Source organism: Petaurus breviceps, unplaced genomic scaffold (genome assembly GCF_028583685.1).
Source record: "Petaurus breviceps papuanus isolate PSGF00001 unplaced genomic scaffold, PetGlider_PUasm1.0 90165, whole genome shotgun sequence".
Taxonomy (NCBI): Eukaryota; Metazoa; Chordata; class Mammalia; order Diprotodontia; family Petauridae; genus Petaurus; species Petaurus breviceps.
The window spans coordinates 442000-457430 of record NW_027187189.1 but is presented as its reverse complement, the minus strand read 5'-3'; the positions used below and the strand labels follow the sequence as shown (position 1 = coordinate 457430).

Here is a 15431-nt window from a genome sequence, read left to right as displayed (position 1 = left end):
CTGTAATGTAGCGTGTAGCGCAGGGGATCACCTTCACTACAGTAGCAATCTCAATAGGGCTTATTTTCGGGGGAGGGCTTATTTTAGAGGAATCTTACACAGTAAGGGGAGGGCTTATTTTCGGGATAGGTCTTATTATCGGGGAAACACGGTATATAGATCTAAGATCTCACATCTCTGGAGGTCTTCCTTCGGGTCCTTTCTCTACCCATCCCCCCACCCCAGTATAACACCAGTCATAGGGGATATTCTATTTTACCTAGGAGCCTGGGTGATAGGAATTTTGCTCACCTCAGGGCATGGATACAGTAGACCACCCGTGGCATGTTCTTCTTGTCATAGATGTCTGTAGTCTCAGGAAGAAAAGTCTGCAGGAAGAGTCAACCTATTAGTGTATATAGTAGCCTAGTAGGTGTGGGTAGCATTTAGAGAGGCAGTATGGCATAGTGCAGGGGTAGAGAACCTGCACTTAACTATTTAGAAGGCCACATGTGGCCTTAAGGTTACAGATTCCCCACCCCTGCCATAGTGGATAGAGAGCTGGCTTCAGAGCCAAGACCTGGGTTCAATTCCTGTCTCTGACACATCCTGGTTGTACAATCCTAGGTAAATCACTTAACCTCTCATTGCTCTAGGGAACCTTCAAGTTTATAGGTTGCAGGGGCCGCTAGGTGACACAGTGGATAGAGGCCTGGAGTCAGGAGGACCTAAATTCAAAACTGGCATTAGACATTTACTAGCTGTGTGACCCTGGGCAAGTCACTTAACCCCTACTGCTTAAAAAAAACAAACAAACCAAAAAACCCAAAATAAGCTATAGGCTAGAGAATGTAGACAATCTGCATGGGTAAAGGGAATTTTCTCATTTGTGAGTCTTTTATAGGAATGACATCACAGTGGGTACAGCTGATCTTAATGACCCAGTTTATCTATGGCCCAATTGCCTCCATTCCTGTTCCCTACTAGGTGGAGAGAAAAGTAAAAAGTCAACATTGATATAAATTCATGTAATATTAAGGGACAAACATATGAAACAGTGGCAAATTTACACAATAAGTTTTTATGCTCTAATTTTTTAGTTCCCACATATTCCCAAAACAGGAGAAAAATAAAGGGAAATGCACATTGTTTTGGCAGTTAATAGCCTGATATTTTACTATTGCTTTTGCCAGTTTTTGAAAGGAGTTCTTCTATATATTATCAGTGCCAGAATACTTTATACTGTCTTTTTCCTGAAAATATACATGTCATATTTAGATAGATAATGCACTTATCGAGTGTTTCCTACGTGCTAGGCACAGAGCCACATTTGTACAAAGGCTTTAAGGTTTGCAAAATGTTTTACATACTATATACAAAGAAAATCTCTCTTGACTATACAGAACCTTGCAACTCCCAGGGACTCAGAAAGGATGTATAGAGGGGAATTCTCTTCCTTGTACAGTCACAGAAAGGGAGCACAGCTTGTCTGAAATCTTATTGATCTCAAGGCTGTTTTTCATCAGCTTTAGCTAGTCAATAAGGAACATGGGAAGCATGGGGCAAAGGTGCTAGTGGAGACAAAGGTGTGGCACAGAGGAGCGGGAAGGAGTGAGTGACAGGTCCCAATTCTAATGTCCAATAAATACAGGTCCAAGGTTACCTTAGGTAGGCCAATGTGAGACGCTGCAGTCAGCCAGAAGTTGATGTTATCAGTATGCCGGAAATGTAGGCCGTTTGCCTAAAGTGGGAGAAAAGAAAGTCAGTTCCCACATAGTTCTGAGAACCCCTTACAGACAGAGCCTGTGCTGGGCACTGATGGGGAGATGCAGAGGGAGGATCTTCTCTGCTGGGGAGACAGAACACTGCCCCAGGCCACAGAGAGACCCTGAGCCTGACAAGGGAAGAGGATGCAGCAGGATAAAGATCTAGATACCACTTCTGGAAGAAAAACTGAGAGAGGGAAGGGCTGGTCCAAGAAGTTTCCAAAAGGAAGGGATGTCTATAGCTAAGATGGGAAAGAAGGGAGACCAGGGGCAGGTGGTACATAGTGCCAGAGTTATCTTGTATAATAGTTTATGCAATGATTTAGGGGTCAGGGACCACTTAATTTCTTTTTTTATTTTTTTAATAAATTGTTTATTGTTGCCAGGAGATGTTCAAAAAAACTCTTTTTGGCTTTTTTCTCTTTGGAAGGCAACTGGGGTTAAGTAACGTGCCCAAGGTTACATGGCTAGTTTTTTTTTGTGTGGGTGTTAAGTGTCTGAGGCCGGAACCGAACTCGGGTCCTGACTCTGGCACCGGTGCTTTACTCACTGCGCCACCTAGCTGCCCCCACTTAATTCCTTACAGCCTCCTCTGTAAGTGTCCCTTATAGCTAAAAGAAGCACAATTCACTCTTCAGGAAGCCCATCCATGGTCAGAGGAGGAAGATGACCCCATAACGAGCCCTTTCACAGGTGAAAGGGAGGGAACAAGAAAAGAAAGCTGGGCCTTCAGATGCCCCTCACCTTATACCTCATTTGCTCCGTGTCATAGATCTTTTTCAAGGGAACCACATCAGGGGCAAAATAATGTCCTAATTTGGCCAAAATAACCCCGTTTCGAAGGCTCTCCTCCAGCTCCACTGGAGAAGGCAGCTCTTCCTTCAGGCAGGTCTCCATCCAACTGTGGGCAAAGTCAAAGGAGTAGGTAGGTTGTAGCCCCTCTGGCTGGGCTCCCAGGAACGCAGGCAGGCTGCAGTCACACTGAATTCAAGTCAGGACATTTGAATCTTGCTCCTTGAATCTTATGTCCTCTGGTCTCTAGATCAGAACTGAACTCCTCCTCCCCTGGCTTAGCAATCTCTCCTTCCTACTTTCTCTCTGCCCTCTGTCCTCAGCCTACCTTTTCTCAAATTGCCCCCACACACCTAGAAATGTAAAATTAGAGATGCAGAATTGGGAGAAATCAGCTACCGTGTTTCCCAGATAATAAGACCTATCCCGAAAATAAGCCCTCTCCTTACTGTGTAAGATTCCTCTAAAATAAGCCCTCCCCAGGAAATAAGCCCTATTGTGATTGCTACTAATTCCGCGTCATCCTATTCTTCCCCAGTGATTTGCTTATTGAATAAAGGTACATTTTTTTGTTCACATTTACCTGTTTATTAAAATTGCTGTCAATGTTCATTAAAATAAGCCCTCCCCTGAAAATAAGCCCTCTGGTGTTTTTCTGTCCCAAAAAATTTATAAGACAGTGTCTTATTATCGGGGAAACACAGTAGTAGAGTGAAACATCCCCGACACCATGGTGGGAGCTTGGCTAGAGTGTGAGCTGCAGGAGCACCAGCAGTAGGCCTTGGAGGCTACCACAGCCTAGAGACAAAGTTGTCAGAAAAATTACTTGGGACCATCTGCTGGCCCTGGGTGCAGTATTTGGTGCCATTTGGCAATTCTATTACCCATACACAGGTCTGGGACACAGTTCCATAAGGGAGAGGAACGCTTCTGATCAGGTCGCAAGGGAGCAGAGGCCTTGGTCACAATGGGACCAAAAGAAGGACCAGCGCTTGTGGCTGCAGGAAAGCAGGGAACCTAGTCACACTTGGGTGAAAAGGAGCAGGGGCCCTTCCTAGAAAGACCACAGCACAGACCAAAGAGCAGTGACCACATCTCTCCCTGGATCACGCCATGATGGAAGCAATGAAAACCTGCAGACCCTCAGAACTCGCTCTGAAAACAGCAACAAGAAAAAGTCTGAAGCCGGACATAGTACCTTCCCACCATGAGGTGAGCAGAGCCTAACTTTAATATAAAGTTCAAAGTGAAGAAATAGGCTGGGAAAATGAGCCAACAACAACAACAATCAAGAATCTGACTATAAAAGTCATTATGATGGCAGGGAAAACCAAGATAAAAAAACTCAGAAGACAACGATGTGAAAAGTTACAAGCAAAGCCTCAAAGAAAAATGGTAATTGGATCCAAGCCCAACAAGAATGCCTGGAAGTAAAGAAAGATATGAGTGGTAGAGGAAAATTTGGGAAAAGGAAACAAGAGTGATGCAAGAAAATTATAGAGAATTAATTAAGCTTGGTTTAAAAAAGGCACAAAAAATACTGAAGAAAATATCACCTTAAAAAAGAGAATTTGTCAAATGAAAAAAGAAGCACACAAGTTCTCCAAAGAAACTAATTCCTTAAAAATAAGAATTGGGCAAGTGGAAGCTAAAAAAAAAAATTACACAAAATCAAAAGAATGAAAAAAAAAATAGAAGGAAATGAAATGTCTCACTGGAAAAATAATTGACCTGGAGAAGAGATTGAAGAGAGATAATTTAAGAATTATTGGACTACCTAAAAGCCATGATAAAAACTGCCTTGATATCTTAGATCCAGAGGGTAAAATAGAAATTGAAAGATTTCACTAATCACCTCCTAAAAGAGATCCCCAAATTAAAACTACCAGAAATATTGTAGACAAATTCCAACACTCCCAGGTCAAGAACAAAATATTGCAAGCAGCGAGAAAGAAACAATTAAAATTTTGAGGAGTCACAGTCAAGATCACACAAAATTTAACGGCTTCCACATTAAAGGAATAGAGGATTTGGAGTACAATATTCCATAGGGTAAAGGAGCTAGCATTATAACCAAGAGTAATGTACCTAACAAAATTGAGTATAATCCTTCAGGGGGGAAAAATGGATATTTAATGAAATAGAGAACTTCCAAGCATTCCTTATGAAAATGCCAGGGCTGAATAGAAAATTAGACGTTGAAACAGAAGACTTCAGAGAAGTATAAAAAGGTTAATATGAAAGGGTAATTCTAAAGAGACTTAATAAAGTGGGGTAGCTAGTTGGTCCAGTGAATAGAGCACTGGCCCTGGGGTCAGGAGGACCTAAATTCAAATCTGGCCTCAGACACTTAACACTTAATAGCCATGTGACCTTGGGCAAGTCACTTAACCCCAACTGCTCTGTCTTCCCCCCTCCAAAAAAGAGACCCAATAAAATTAAACTCTTTACATCTATGGGAAGATGATACATATAACTCCTAAGAACTCTATCATTAGTAAGACAGTTAGAAAGAGACTACATAGACAGAAGGCATGAATAGGAGCTAATTATGTTGGGATGATCTCCCTCCCCCCAAAATGAAGGGATGAGAAAGAGGGATACACTGGAAGAAGGGAGAGGTAGAATGAGGAAAATATTCTCAATAAAGGAGATACACAAGTAAGAGTTTTTATAGTGGAGGGGAAACTGGAGGGGTGGCAGGCAATGTTGAACCTTACTCTCATCAGAACTGGTTCAAAAATACACATTCAAAATACAGCACCCATTCCTATTAAAAACATTAGAAAGCATAGGAATAAATTGAGTTTACTTAAAATTATAAGTAATATTTATCTAAAACCACCAGCAAACATCTGTAATGGGGATAAGCTAGAAGCCTTTCCAGTTCAATCAGGGGTGAAACAAGGATGCTCATTAACATCTCTGTTATTTAATACTGTATTAGGAATGTTAGCTATAGCAATAAGAAAAGAAAAAATATTAAAGGAATTACAACAGGCAATGAGGAAACAAAACTATCACTCTTTGCAGATCATATGATAGTATATTTAGAAAATCCTAGAGAATCAACTAATAAACTATTTTAAATTATAACAATGTTAGCAAAGTTACAGGATACAAAAGAGACCCATGTAAATCATTAGCATTTCTATATACTATCAACAAAGGCCAGCAACAAGAGATAAAAAGAGAAATTCCATTTAAAATAACTGTAGAGAATATAAAATATTTGGGAGTCTACCTGCCAAGACAAATCCAGGACCTATATGAACACAACTATAAAACGCTTTTCACACAAATAAAGTTGGATCTAAACAATTGGAAAAAATAGTAATTGCTCATGGGTATGCTGAGGCAATATAATAAAAATGACAATTCTACCTAAATTAATCTATTTATTGAGTGCCATAACAATCAAACTACCAAAAAATTTTATAGAGCTAGAAAAAATAATAACAAAATTCATCTGGAAGAACAAAAGGATATCAAGGGAATCAATGAAAAAAGAAATGCAAAAGGTGGTCTAGCTCTACCAGATCTCAAGCTATATTATAAAGCAGTAATTATCAAAACAATCTAGTACTGGCTAAGAAATAAGAATGGTGGATCAGTGGAATAGATTAGGTACAAATTACATTATAGTAAATAACTAGAGTAATCTGGTATATGATAAACCCAAAGATCCAAACTTTTGGAACAAAAATTCATTATTTGACAAAAACTGCTGGGAAAACTGGAAAATAGTTTGGCAGAAATTAGGTATAGACCAACATCTCACACTACATACCAAGATAAGGTCAAAATGGGTATATGATTTACACATAAAAGATGATACCATAAGCAAATTGAAAGAATATGGAATACTGGGCAGCTAGGTGGCACAGTGAATAGAGCACCGGCCCTGGAGTAAGGACGACCTGAGTTCAAGTCCAGCCTCAGACACTTAACACAAAAACTAGCCGTGTGATCTTGGGCAAGTCACGTAACCCCAATCGCCCTCCAAAAAGCAAAACAAAACAAAAAAAGAATATGGAATAATTTATGTCAGATTTATGGATAAGGGAAGAATTTAGGACCAAAGTAGATATAGAGAGCATTACAAAGTTTAAAATTGATAATTTCAATTATATAAAATTTAAAAGTTTTTACACAAGTAAAATCCATGCAATGAAAATTATAAGGAAAGCAGAAAATTTAGTAAAAAATTTTGTAACAAGTTATCTGATAAAGGCCTCATTTCTTAAACATACAGAGAACTGAGTCATATTTATAAAAAGACAAGTTATTCCCCTAATTGATAAATGGTCAAAGGAGGTGAACAGGTACTTTTTAGACAAAGAAATCAAAGTTATCTATAATCACAGGAAAAAATGCTCTAAATCACTATTGATTAGTTTGTGAATTAAAACAACTCTGAGGTACCACCTCATACCCATCAGATTGGCTAATATGACAAAAAAGGAAAATGTTGGATGTTGGAGGGGATGTGGGAACCTGGAACACTAATACACTGCTAGTGGAGTTGTGAACTAATCCAACCATTCTGGAAAGCAATTTGGAACTATGCCTAAAGGGCTATAAAACTGTGCACAACCTTTGATCCAGCAATATCACTGCTAAGTCTATCTCCCAAAGACATCCAAAAAAAGGGGAAAAGACCTATTTGTACAAAAATATTTATGGTAGCTCTTTTTGTGGTGGCTAAGAATTGGGAATCAGAGATGCCCATCAATTGGGGAATGGTTAAACAAGGTATGGTATATGATTGTAACGGAATACTATTGTGCTATAAGAAATGAGGAGAAGGATAATTTCAGAAAAACCTGGACTTACATGAACTGATACATAGCGAAGTGAACAGAACCAGGAGACAAACATGGTACAATAACACCAGCATCGTTTGATGAAGAATTGTGAATGACTTGGCAATTCTCAACAACACAATGATCCAAGACAATCCCAAAGGACTAATGATGAAGCATACTATCCACCTCCTGAGAAAGAACTGATGTTGTTTGAATAGAGTCAAGCATGCTGTTTTTCACTTTCGTTCAATTTTTTTTCTTTTATTCAAGTCCTCTTGTACAAAATGACTAATATGGAAATGTTTTACGTGGTTGCATACGTATAACCTAAATCTAATTGCTTACCATTTCAGGGAGGGAGGGATAGAATTTGGAACTCAAAAACTTATGTTAAAAAAGAGAGAAGAGAATGAAATATTCCTCTAATAGAAAGTAGTTCAGTTGGTTGGTTCTGAGGCCTATCCACTATCCCTCAAATGGGGGAGGGGAGGGTTGCAGAAGGGGGTGGAGGGGGGAAGAGGCCATGGCATGACTACAAGGTCAGAATATCAAATACACTGTCAGACGAGGTTTCTGTATCAGATTTTTTTGTTTTGTCATAAGGGAGGTTCAGTTTAGGGGAGGGTGGGGGAAATGATAGCAATGTAATGATGAAAGAAATCAGTGCAGTGTTTGTGGTTTTTTTTTAAAGAGATAAGCTAGTCTAACCTCTCATTTTATTTTTTTACATTTTTAATTTTTAAAATGAAAAAAATTTTTTTTGCTTTTTGGAGGGGGGAGGGCAGGAAAATTGGGGTTAAGTGACTTGCTCAAGGTCATAAGGCTAGTGTTAAGTATCTAAGGCTGGATTTGAACTCAGGTCCTCCTGATTCCAGGACTGGTGCTCTATTCACTGAGCCACCTAGCCGCCCCCTAACCTCTCATTTTATAGAATGACAGCAAACTGTCATCCAAAGGTGTGAAATAAGCCCAGGATCACACAGGCAAGAAACAGCAGAACCAGGAGTCACACACGGATCCTGATTTTAAATCCAATGCTTTTGCTGCTTCTACTACCTTTTTTTATTTTTTTTTTGAGGCAATTGGGGTTAAGTGACTTGCTCAAGGTCACATGGCTAGTGTTAAGTGTCTGAGACTGGATTTTTACTCAGGTCCTCCTGACTTCAGGGCCATGTTCTTTCCACTACACCAACGAACTGCTGCTGCTACACTAGCTAGTATATATATATATTTATATAGCTTCTTGGGGGTTTCAAAGAACTTTATATTATCTCATTTGATCCTTACAATAATCCAAGGAAGTAGATACTATTATTGTTTCCATTTTGTAGATGAGGAAACCAAGGCAGACAGAGATTAAGTGATTTGTCCAGAGTCACACAGCTATTAAGTGTCTGAAGCCAGATTTGAACTCAGGTCTCTCTTGACCCTAGGCCCAGTCCTCTATCTACTGTGCCACCTAACTGGCTCTATATACCATGTGCTTACTATAACTGCAATGTCTTCTTCAAGTCATGTAGAAGACCCCCTTCTCCTGAGCCTTCTTTCCCCACTCCAACCTCCCTTTCTCCCACCTTAATTATACTTCCCTCCAGAAAATCTTTCCAAATCCATCTAAGAAAAAAAGGAAATGCACCAGTTCTTCCCTATTTTGAACATCACTCAAATAGGCCTTAACTAAGACCGTTCCTGTTTTGTTATGCAGAGAAATTGTTCACCCCTCTCCCCATGACTCTCTTACTGTCTGTGCCCATCCTCATCAGCACGTCTGCCTTGGACAGCACTCCCAGAGGGTAGAGGCTGTGTCTGCCTACATGATCTCTACCATCCAGAGCCCTTATCCATATTTTGATGGTGATGGGAGTGACAGGTAATCTTCAGAGCATAGAATAGGGAAGGTAGGAAGACATGACTCAGATGACTTGGGCAATCCAGCCCCACTCCTCTTACTAAAGAGTAGTGAGAGATTGAGAAAATCATCCCCTGAGCCTTAGTCCCTGAGGTTAAAAACTGGTAACGACACCTTTGATGTAAGTATCCCTTTGTATCTGAGGGAAACCTGATCTCAAAGAGTGGGAAAAATGACCCAATCAAGCCCCTCATAGCTATGAAGAGAAAGGGAAGGAACAAGTCCTCCCTGCCTCACAGTTACTGTGAAGATCAACCAAACAACAAAGGGGGAAGTATTTTTATAAGACCTAAAATTCTCTATGAATAGACAGACATAAATTTTTATTTTTGGACCTGTGGATTTTACTGACTCTTTATGAGGCCACTTTCCACAGATCTGCAAATGTCTTTTAATTTCTAGACTGGAGAAACTTGTGTAGAGGCACGGAGTGGTTAAGTGACTTGTCCAGGGTTACACAGCCAGTACAAGTCAGAGAAGGTACTGGAACTCAGGTCCTGGCTCCCTGTCCATCATGCTGCTCTTTTCATCTCTGAGATATGATTACGGTTGTTATTTAAACTGAAAGGCTAAGTGTGGCAGGTTAGATGGAGAGCTAGGAACACCTGAGTTCCAGTCCCTTCCCTGAGCCATACTGGCTACCTGATTGACCTCTCAGTGATTTAGGCAACTTTCTTAGGACAGAGAAAGTCTTGACGTGCATTGGTAGAAGTTTCCTCATATGGTAATTCCCTGTATCGATGACATCATCATATGTCTAGTACTCATCCTTAACCTTATTTAAAATAAAATATTAAGAGAAAGGGGTTTTCATGAAATCACAGGATCTTGAAGTTAGAAGGGACTTCAGAGGGCAAGTGGTTCAACCCATCCTTAAACAAGAATTCCCTTTTCAATACCTCCAACAAGCAGTCATTCCGTCAGTCTTTGCTTGAAGACTTGTCATGTGAGGCACCCAGGGACCCAAGTTAAAATCCAATCTCAAATATTTCCTAGTTATGTGATCCTGGACAAGTCACTTAACCTCTTCCTCAGTTTCCTCAACTGTAAAAACCTCCCAGGGGTGTTGTGAGAATCAAATGAGACAATAATTGCAAACTATTATATAAACACTATTCTTACTATTACCATTACTTTCAGAGGAAGCCTATTCAAGTTTTGTATTTGTAATTGGACCTTACATCAAACCAAAATCTGCCTTTACCCAACTTCCAAGAATTGCTCTCAGTTCTGCTATTTGGGGCAGAGCAGAGTTAAGATTAATTTCCTTTCACACAGCAGATCTTTAGAAGCCAGAAGATAGCCTTCAGGTTCCCTAAGCCTTATCTTCTGTCCTATCCACTGAGGGCTGCCAGGGAAGTCTCTGAAATGGACCAAGAACTGAGCCAAGATCACGATCACTGCATATCACCCCAACGTCACTATGTCTCTAGCCTACTCCTTTTTTCTCCCTTTTCATCTCCTGGGGGAAAGAAACAGATGTTGCTGTGGTATCAACTGAAATAATTTAGCTGGGATTAGCCTAAAGGGAGTAGGATGAAGGACAGGTATACTTGTGATCTGACACCTTGAAAATTCCACTGACCCCATGGCCATCCCTTGCCCAATGCCCACTCACGATTGGGCTTTTCCATTCCCACTTAACATCACCCTGCCCACCTCCCCTCATCCCTTGGCCTCCCCCTGCCCACCTCCCCTCATCCCTTAGCCTCTCCTTGTTCACCTCCCCTCCTTCCACAGTCTCCTCCTGCCCATTTCCCTTTATTCCTTAGCCTCCTCCTGCCTACCTCTACTCACCGTTTGGCCTCCTCCAGGCGGCAGAGATATTGATAGGCAACATTCTGCCGCCTCTGTTCATCCATCTCCTCTGCAGTAAGACGTTCATCTGGAAAGGGGGAGGTATGACAAGTTTAGCAGCAGATCAAAAGGGGGCGAGGATGCCTGATTCCTATCCTTCACCATCTTCCTCAAATGCAATCCCTCCCCTGCCTGAAAACCTCCAATAGTTACCATTTGACACTCATCCCCCCAGCTCCAGTTCCCTAGACGAAAGTCCTCCCAGGTTAGCTTGTATTCCCTGTTCAGATGGGAAAAAAATGCTTTGTCCAGGCCCAATGTTCTCTGCCCCCTTAGACTTCAGACACCATTCCCCTTTGTCTTTTTCTCACTCTTCCCATTATTATTGTTTCCTTCTCTGCTTTTTCCAGTTTCCTCCTTTAGGAAACCTCAGACTCTTCCTTATAACCTGCCACTCTCTTCCTGCTTACCTCCCTACCTGTCACCCTCTTCCCATCTCTCCTCCACTTCCAGGAGGATGTCTAGAGTTTTGGTCACCTGAATCCTTAGCTCCATTTAACTAAGAGTTCCCCAAGAGTCTACTTCTGGCTCTTTTTTCAAAGGTTAGATCAAGGAGGTAAATGATATTTGCTTTTGCTAAAGCTAGATAACTATCTGTTGGGTATACATCTGCTGGAATTAGATTAAATGCCCTCTAAGGTTACATCTCAATTTAATTTAAAAAAATAATTAAATGCCTTATATTTTCAGAATGCAATGATTGGTGGCACTGGAGATACAGAGATTTTAAAAAAAAACAACCCACATTTATTAGGCATCTTCTACCTGCCAGACATTGTGCTAGGGACAGAAAGACTAAAAATCAAAGTTTCTGCCTTCAAGGAGTTTATATCCTATAGGAGGGAGACAGCTTATTCACATATATACACTAAAATATATCCAAATAAATACAAGGTATTGTATTATAATACAATAACTTTTCTGGGGAAATCAGGAAAGGCTTCATATAGAAGGTGGTATTTGGCTGAGATTTTGAAAGAAACAAGGGATCCTAAGAGCATTGGATCCATTGAAGACAGCCTGTAAAAGGGCACAAAGAAAAAAGATGGAGGAACATGTATGGCCAGTTTAGCTGGACTGAAGTGTGTGAAGGGGAATGATGTATGGAGCCAGGCTGTGAGAATGTGTCCCTTCAAATGCCAAACACAGAATTTTGTATTTGTATCTTAGAGGGAATAGGGAGACACTGGAGTTGATTGAGGAGGGGAGGAACAAGGTCAGACCTGGTGGAGAAAAATTGAGACAACCCTCTCAGCTGGAGGGGTTCAAGGAAGGCTTCATGGAGGAGGCAAGCACCCAAGCTGAACACAGACAGAAGAAAAAGATTTTGATAGGGATGAGGTAGGAGTGCATTTTATTTGGCACAGGGAGTGTATTATATTTGAACTCTAAGATTTTATGGTTTCACAAACTCAAGATCCAAGAAATCTTCAAAAAAATTCCCCCAAATAGTCAAAACAGAAAACCACTCACCAAATCTTCACTGACAAAAACCATATTTCTCAAGGCCCCTTTGGATCCCAACCCACCATTCCTCTAGTCTCCCACCCCACTATTTTGAAGAAGCACCTACTTTAGGAGACACAGTTAAGACACTACCCTACCCCCAAGCCCCCACCCAAAAGATTCCAAAGAAAAATGATCTCAGAAGAATGAACTACAAGTAGAAACTGAGTTCAGTCGATTTATTTTTGACCCAGCACTTAATTTCTATGGTTAATTATTTTTAGCTGACTGACAAATTTCTCTTCGAGGAATTTAATTTGAATTGGCAGTCAAGTGAGGTTTTTAAAAATACACTCTCAGGACCAAATTCCAAATGACAGGCCAATGGCAAGAAATCCATCAGTTACTCTAAGGGAGGAGCAAAAAGGAAAAGGGTTGGCAGTTAAGCCTGGAAAGTAAGCTGGTAAATGACTTCACCCCAGAGGTATGAATTGAAAACTGGGCAGGACTCAGTGTGGGTGTGTGGGTGGGAGTGTGTACAAACAGCATTCTTTCTTCCAGACTTCCTAAGGCCTAAAGCTACCCTCACAAGTTTTAAACTTCCCTTCCTTCTACAGATTCATGGACTTCACTTTTTGGAGCCCCCCAAATAAACTCACATTGGTTTGAAAGAGGGGAAAGCAAGAGGAGGGGTCTTCTTTCCATCTAGGAGGGGGGACTTGAACCCCAGAATTCTCAGGAGACAGTGAACTGTAAAGATCTCTAAGTTAAGAGTCCAGAAACCTAGGTTCAGTACAGTCTCAGGTCTGCCACAACTGTAACTCCCGCAATTAACATCTCCAAACCTCAGTTTCCTCATCTGTAAAATGCCTGTCTCACAGCCTTGTGGTTCAGATAGCATTTTATAAACCTTACAAAGCACTAAATGTTATTTTTTCCTCTAGCATTTAGCACAATTCTCTACATAACCACTTAAGTTTTTGTCTAATTTAAATTGATTGACTTGATTTGAGGACCTCAGACCCCGCTCCACCCTAAAGGACGCCCAAGTCCTTAACAGCCAGGCCCAGCTGGGAAGTGGATAAATACCCAGAGGCTCCAACGTCTCTGCAGACTAAGCCCAGCCGTTTTCTTCCAGCCCTATTTTCCAGATGAGGAAGCTAAGGCCTCGTGGGTTAGTGACCTGCCCAAAGCCACCCAGCAGAGTCGGGGACTCCAAATCACCGTATCTAGCCCATAGGGCTCGATCCCAGGTCTCCGGGCGCTCTTAGCATTGCACAACAGCGCTCAGCGCAGCGTCTGGCATATAGTAGGCGTTTAATAAATGCTTGTTGCTTTTCCCGTGCTGCCAACCCCACCCGGCTCGAGACCCCAGCCCCAAGCCCCTCTCCTCGTGTTCGGCCCCAGTCCCGTCCCTTCTCGACTCTAACCCTCGGTCCGTCACTCACAGGCCGCCCCTCCGGGCCTTGCTCTGCTCCCCTCCATCCTCTTCCTTCAGCTCCTGCTCCTACTTCTGCTCCTGTTCCCAGGTTTGAATCTCGCGCCGCCACCGCCCCTCGCAGCCGCAACAGTCCGGCCAGGACACTTCCGGCCTGCGCCGCGGGGCCTGCTGGGATTTGTAGTTCCCAATCACATTGGGAGAGGAGGCACGCAGGTTCTCTTTCCAGCCACTTTCCCTCCCAATCCTCTTTGTACCCCTTGTCATTCCTCTCCTCTCATTGACTCCGGCACCCTCCTCACTATACCCCCGGGTCCTGCTTCTCCTCTTCCTCACTGTACCCCTTGCCATTCCCCTCCTCACTATAGACCCCTAGTCTCAGCACCTCCTTGCTTTTGCCTCCCTAGGCCTTCTCCCCTTAATGTAACCCCAGTCCTCACACAGTACCCCCAGCTCCCTGCTTCCCTTCTGCATCACCCCAGCCCCACTCTTCACTGCAACATTCTGAATCCCACCTCAACCCCCATCCCCAAGCATCTGCTATGTTAGGAGCTAGCTGATTTCAGAGAAGGTGGTCACCAGACTGGCTGTACCCTTCAGACCTCAGGCCTCGGTTTCCTCTTCTGTTAAATGACGAGTATGGACTAGATAACTACAAAGGTCCTTTCCATCTGAAATCTATGTCTGATATGATGGGATAAAATCAGAACCTGGAAGACCATATACACAATAACTACAATAATGTAAACCAGAAATAATAATAAAATTAGGTCATTAGAATGCTCAGTCTTGACCCCAGTGGTAAAGGAAGCCTCTTTTCATTGGGAATTTAGGGGACCATCAATCAACAATAAATAAATCAAGAAGCAGTATGATGTAGGTTCAGAGAGCCCTCCTCCAACCATGAAGACCAGAGTTCAAGTCCCACTGATGAGGTATGGGCTCTGGGAGCCCCCTTGAGCTCTCCTTGAATCTCTGAGGTATAGGCTCTGGGAACCCCCCTTGAACTCTGATTAAATTGTCCTATTTGATGAGGCATTTGCATGAGGCCATAAGCCTTACATTGTGGCTGGGCCCAGACCTCTGTTACTAGCCTAGCCCTCCATTGTCCATCTACTTCCAACCTTTGAGCCTATCAAAGTTTCAATCAACTCTTGACCCTTGAACTAGCCTAGTAGTCTCCAGGTAGCCTCCAGCAACTTCCCACCCTTAATCACTCATTTACCTCATTAATTCCTCCTGAAGACCCTCCCCAAACTCCTCCTCTAGACCACCCCTAGATTCCTCCCACAACCTTTCTGTATATAAGACCCCATCTTCCCTCCATGTATGTGAAACCGCCATAGAATGACCTAGCAAGTCTAATACAAGCGAACATTTAATAAACTTTACTTTTCTTTGACTGAGAGAAGAATTGAATCTTATTCATTCAGCAG

The 15431-nt window shown here is 41.9% G+C and overlaps 1 protein-coding gene across 3 annotated transcripts in view; it reads right to left on the bottom strand.

The window, feature by feature from the left end:
- IQGAP3 (IQ motif containing GTPase activating protein 3) overlaps positions 1-14152 on the bottom strand; it is a 71335-nt gene extending 57183 nt beyond the window's left edge. The window contains exons 1-5 of one of the 3 annotated variants that reach the window (XM_069107594.1): positions 14006-14152; positions 11052-11139; positions 2490-2646; positions 1643-1720; positions 292-368 (exon numbers count right to left, since the gene is read on the bottom strand). In XM_069107594.1, the coding sequence (XP_068963695.1) occupies positions 292-368; positions 1643-1720; positions 2490-2646; positions 11052-11139; positions 14006-14042 (437 nt within the window). In that variant the 5' untranslated portion in view covers positions 14043-14152. Of the gene's footprint in view, positions 1-291; positions 369-1642; positions 1721-2489; positions 2647-11051; positions 11140-13987 lie in introns of all 3 variants that reach the window. The other 2 variants (XM_069107595.1, XM_069107596.1) reach the window with 2 other exon arrangements.
- Between the last annotated feature and the right edge of the window lie 1279 nt (positions 14153-15431).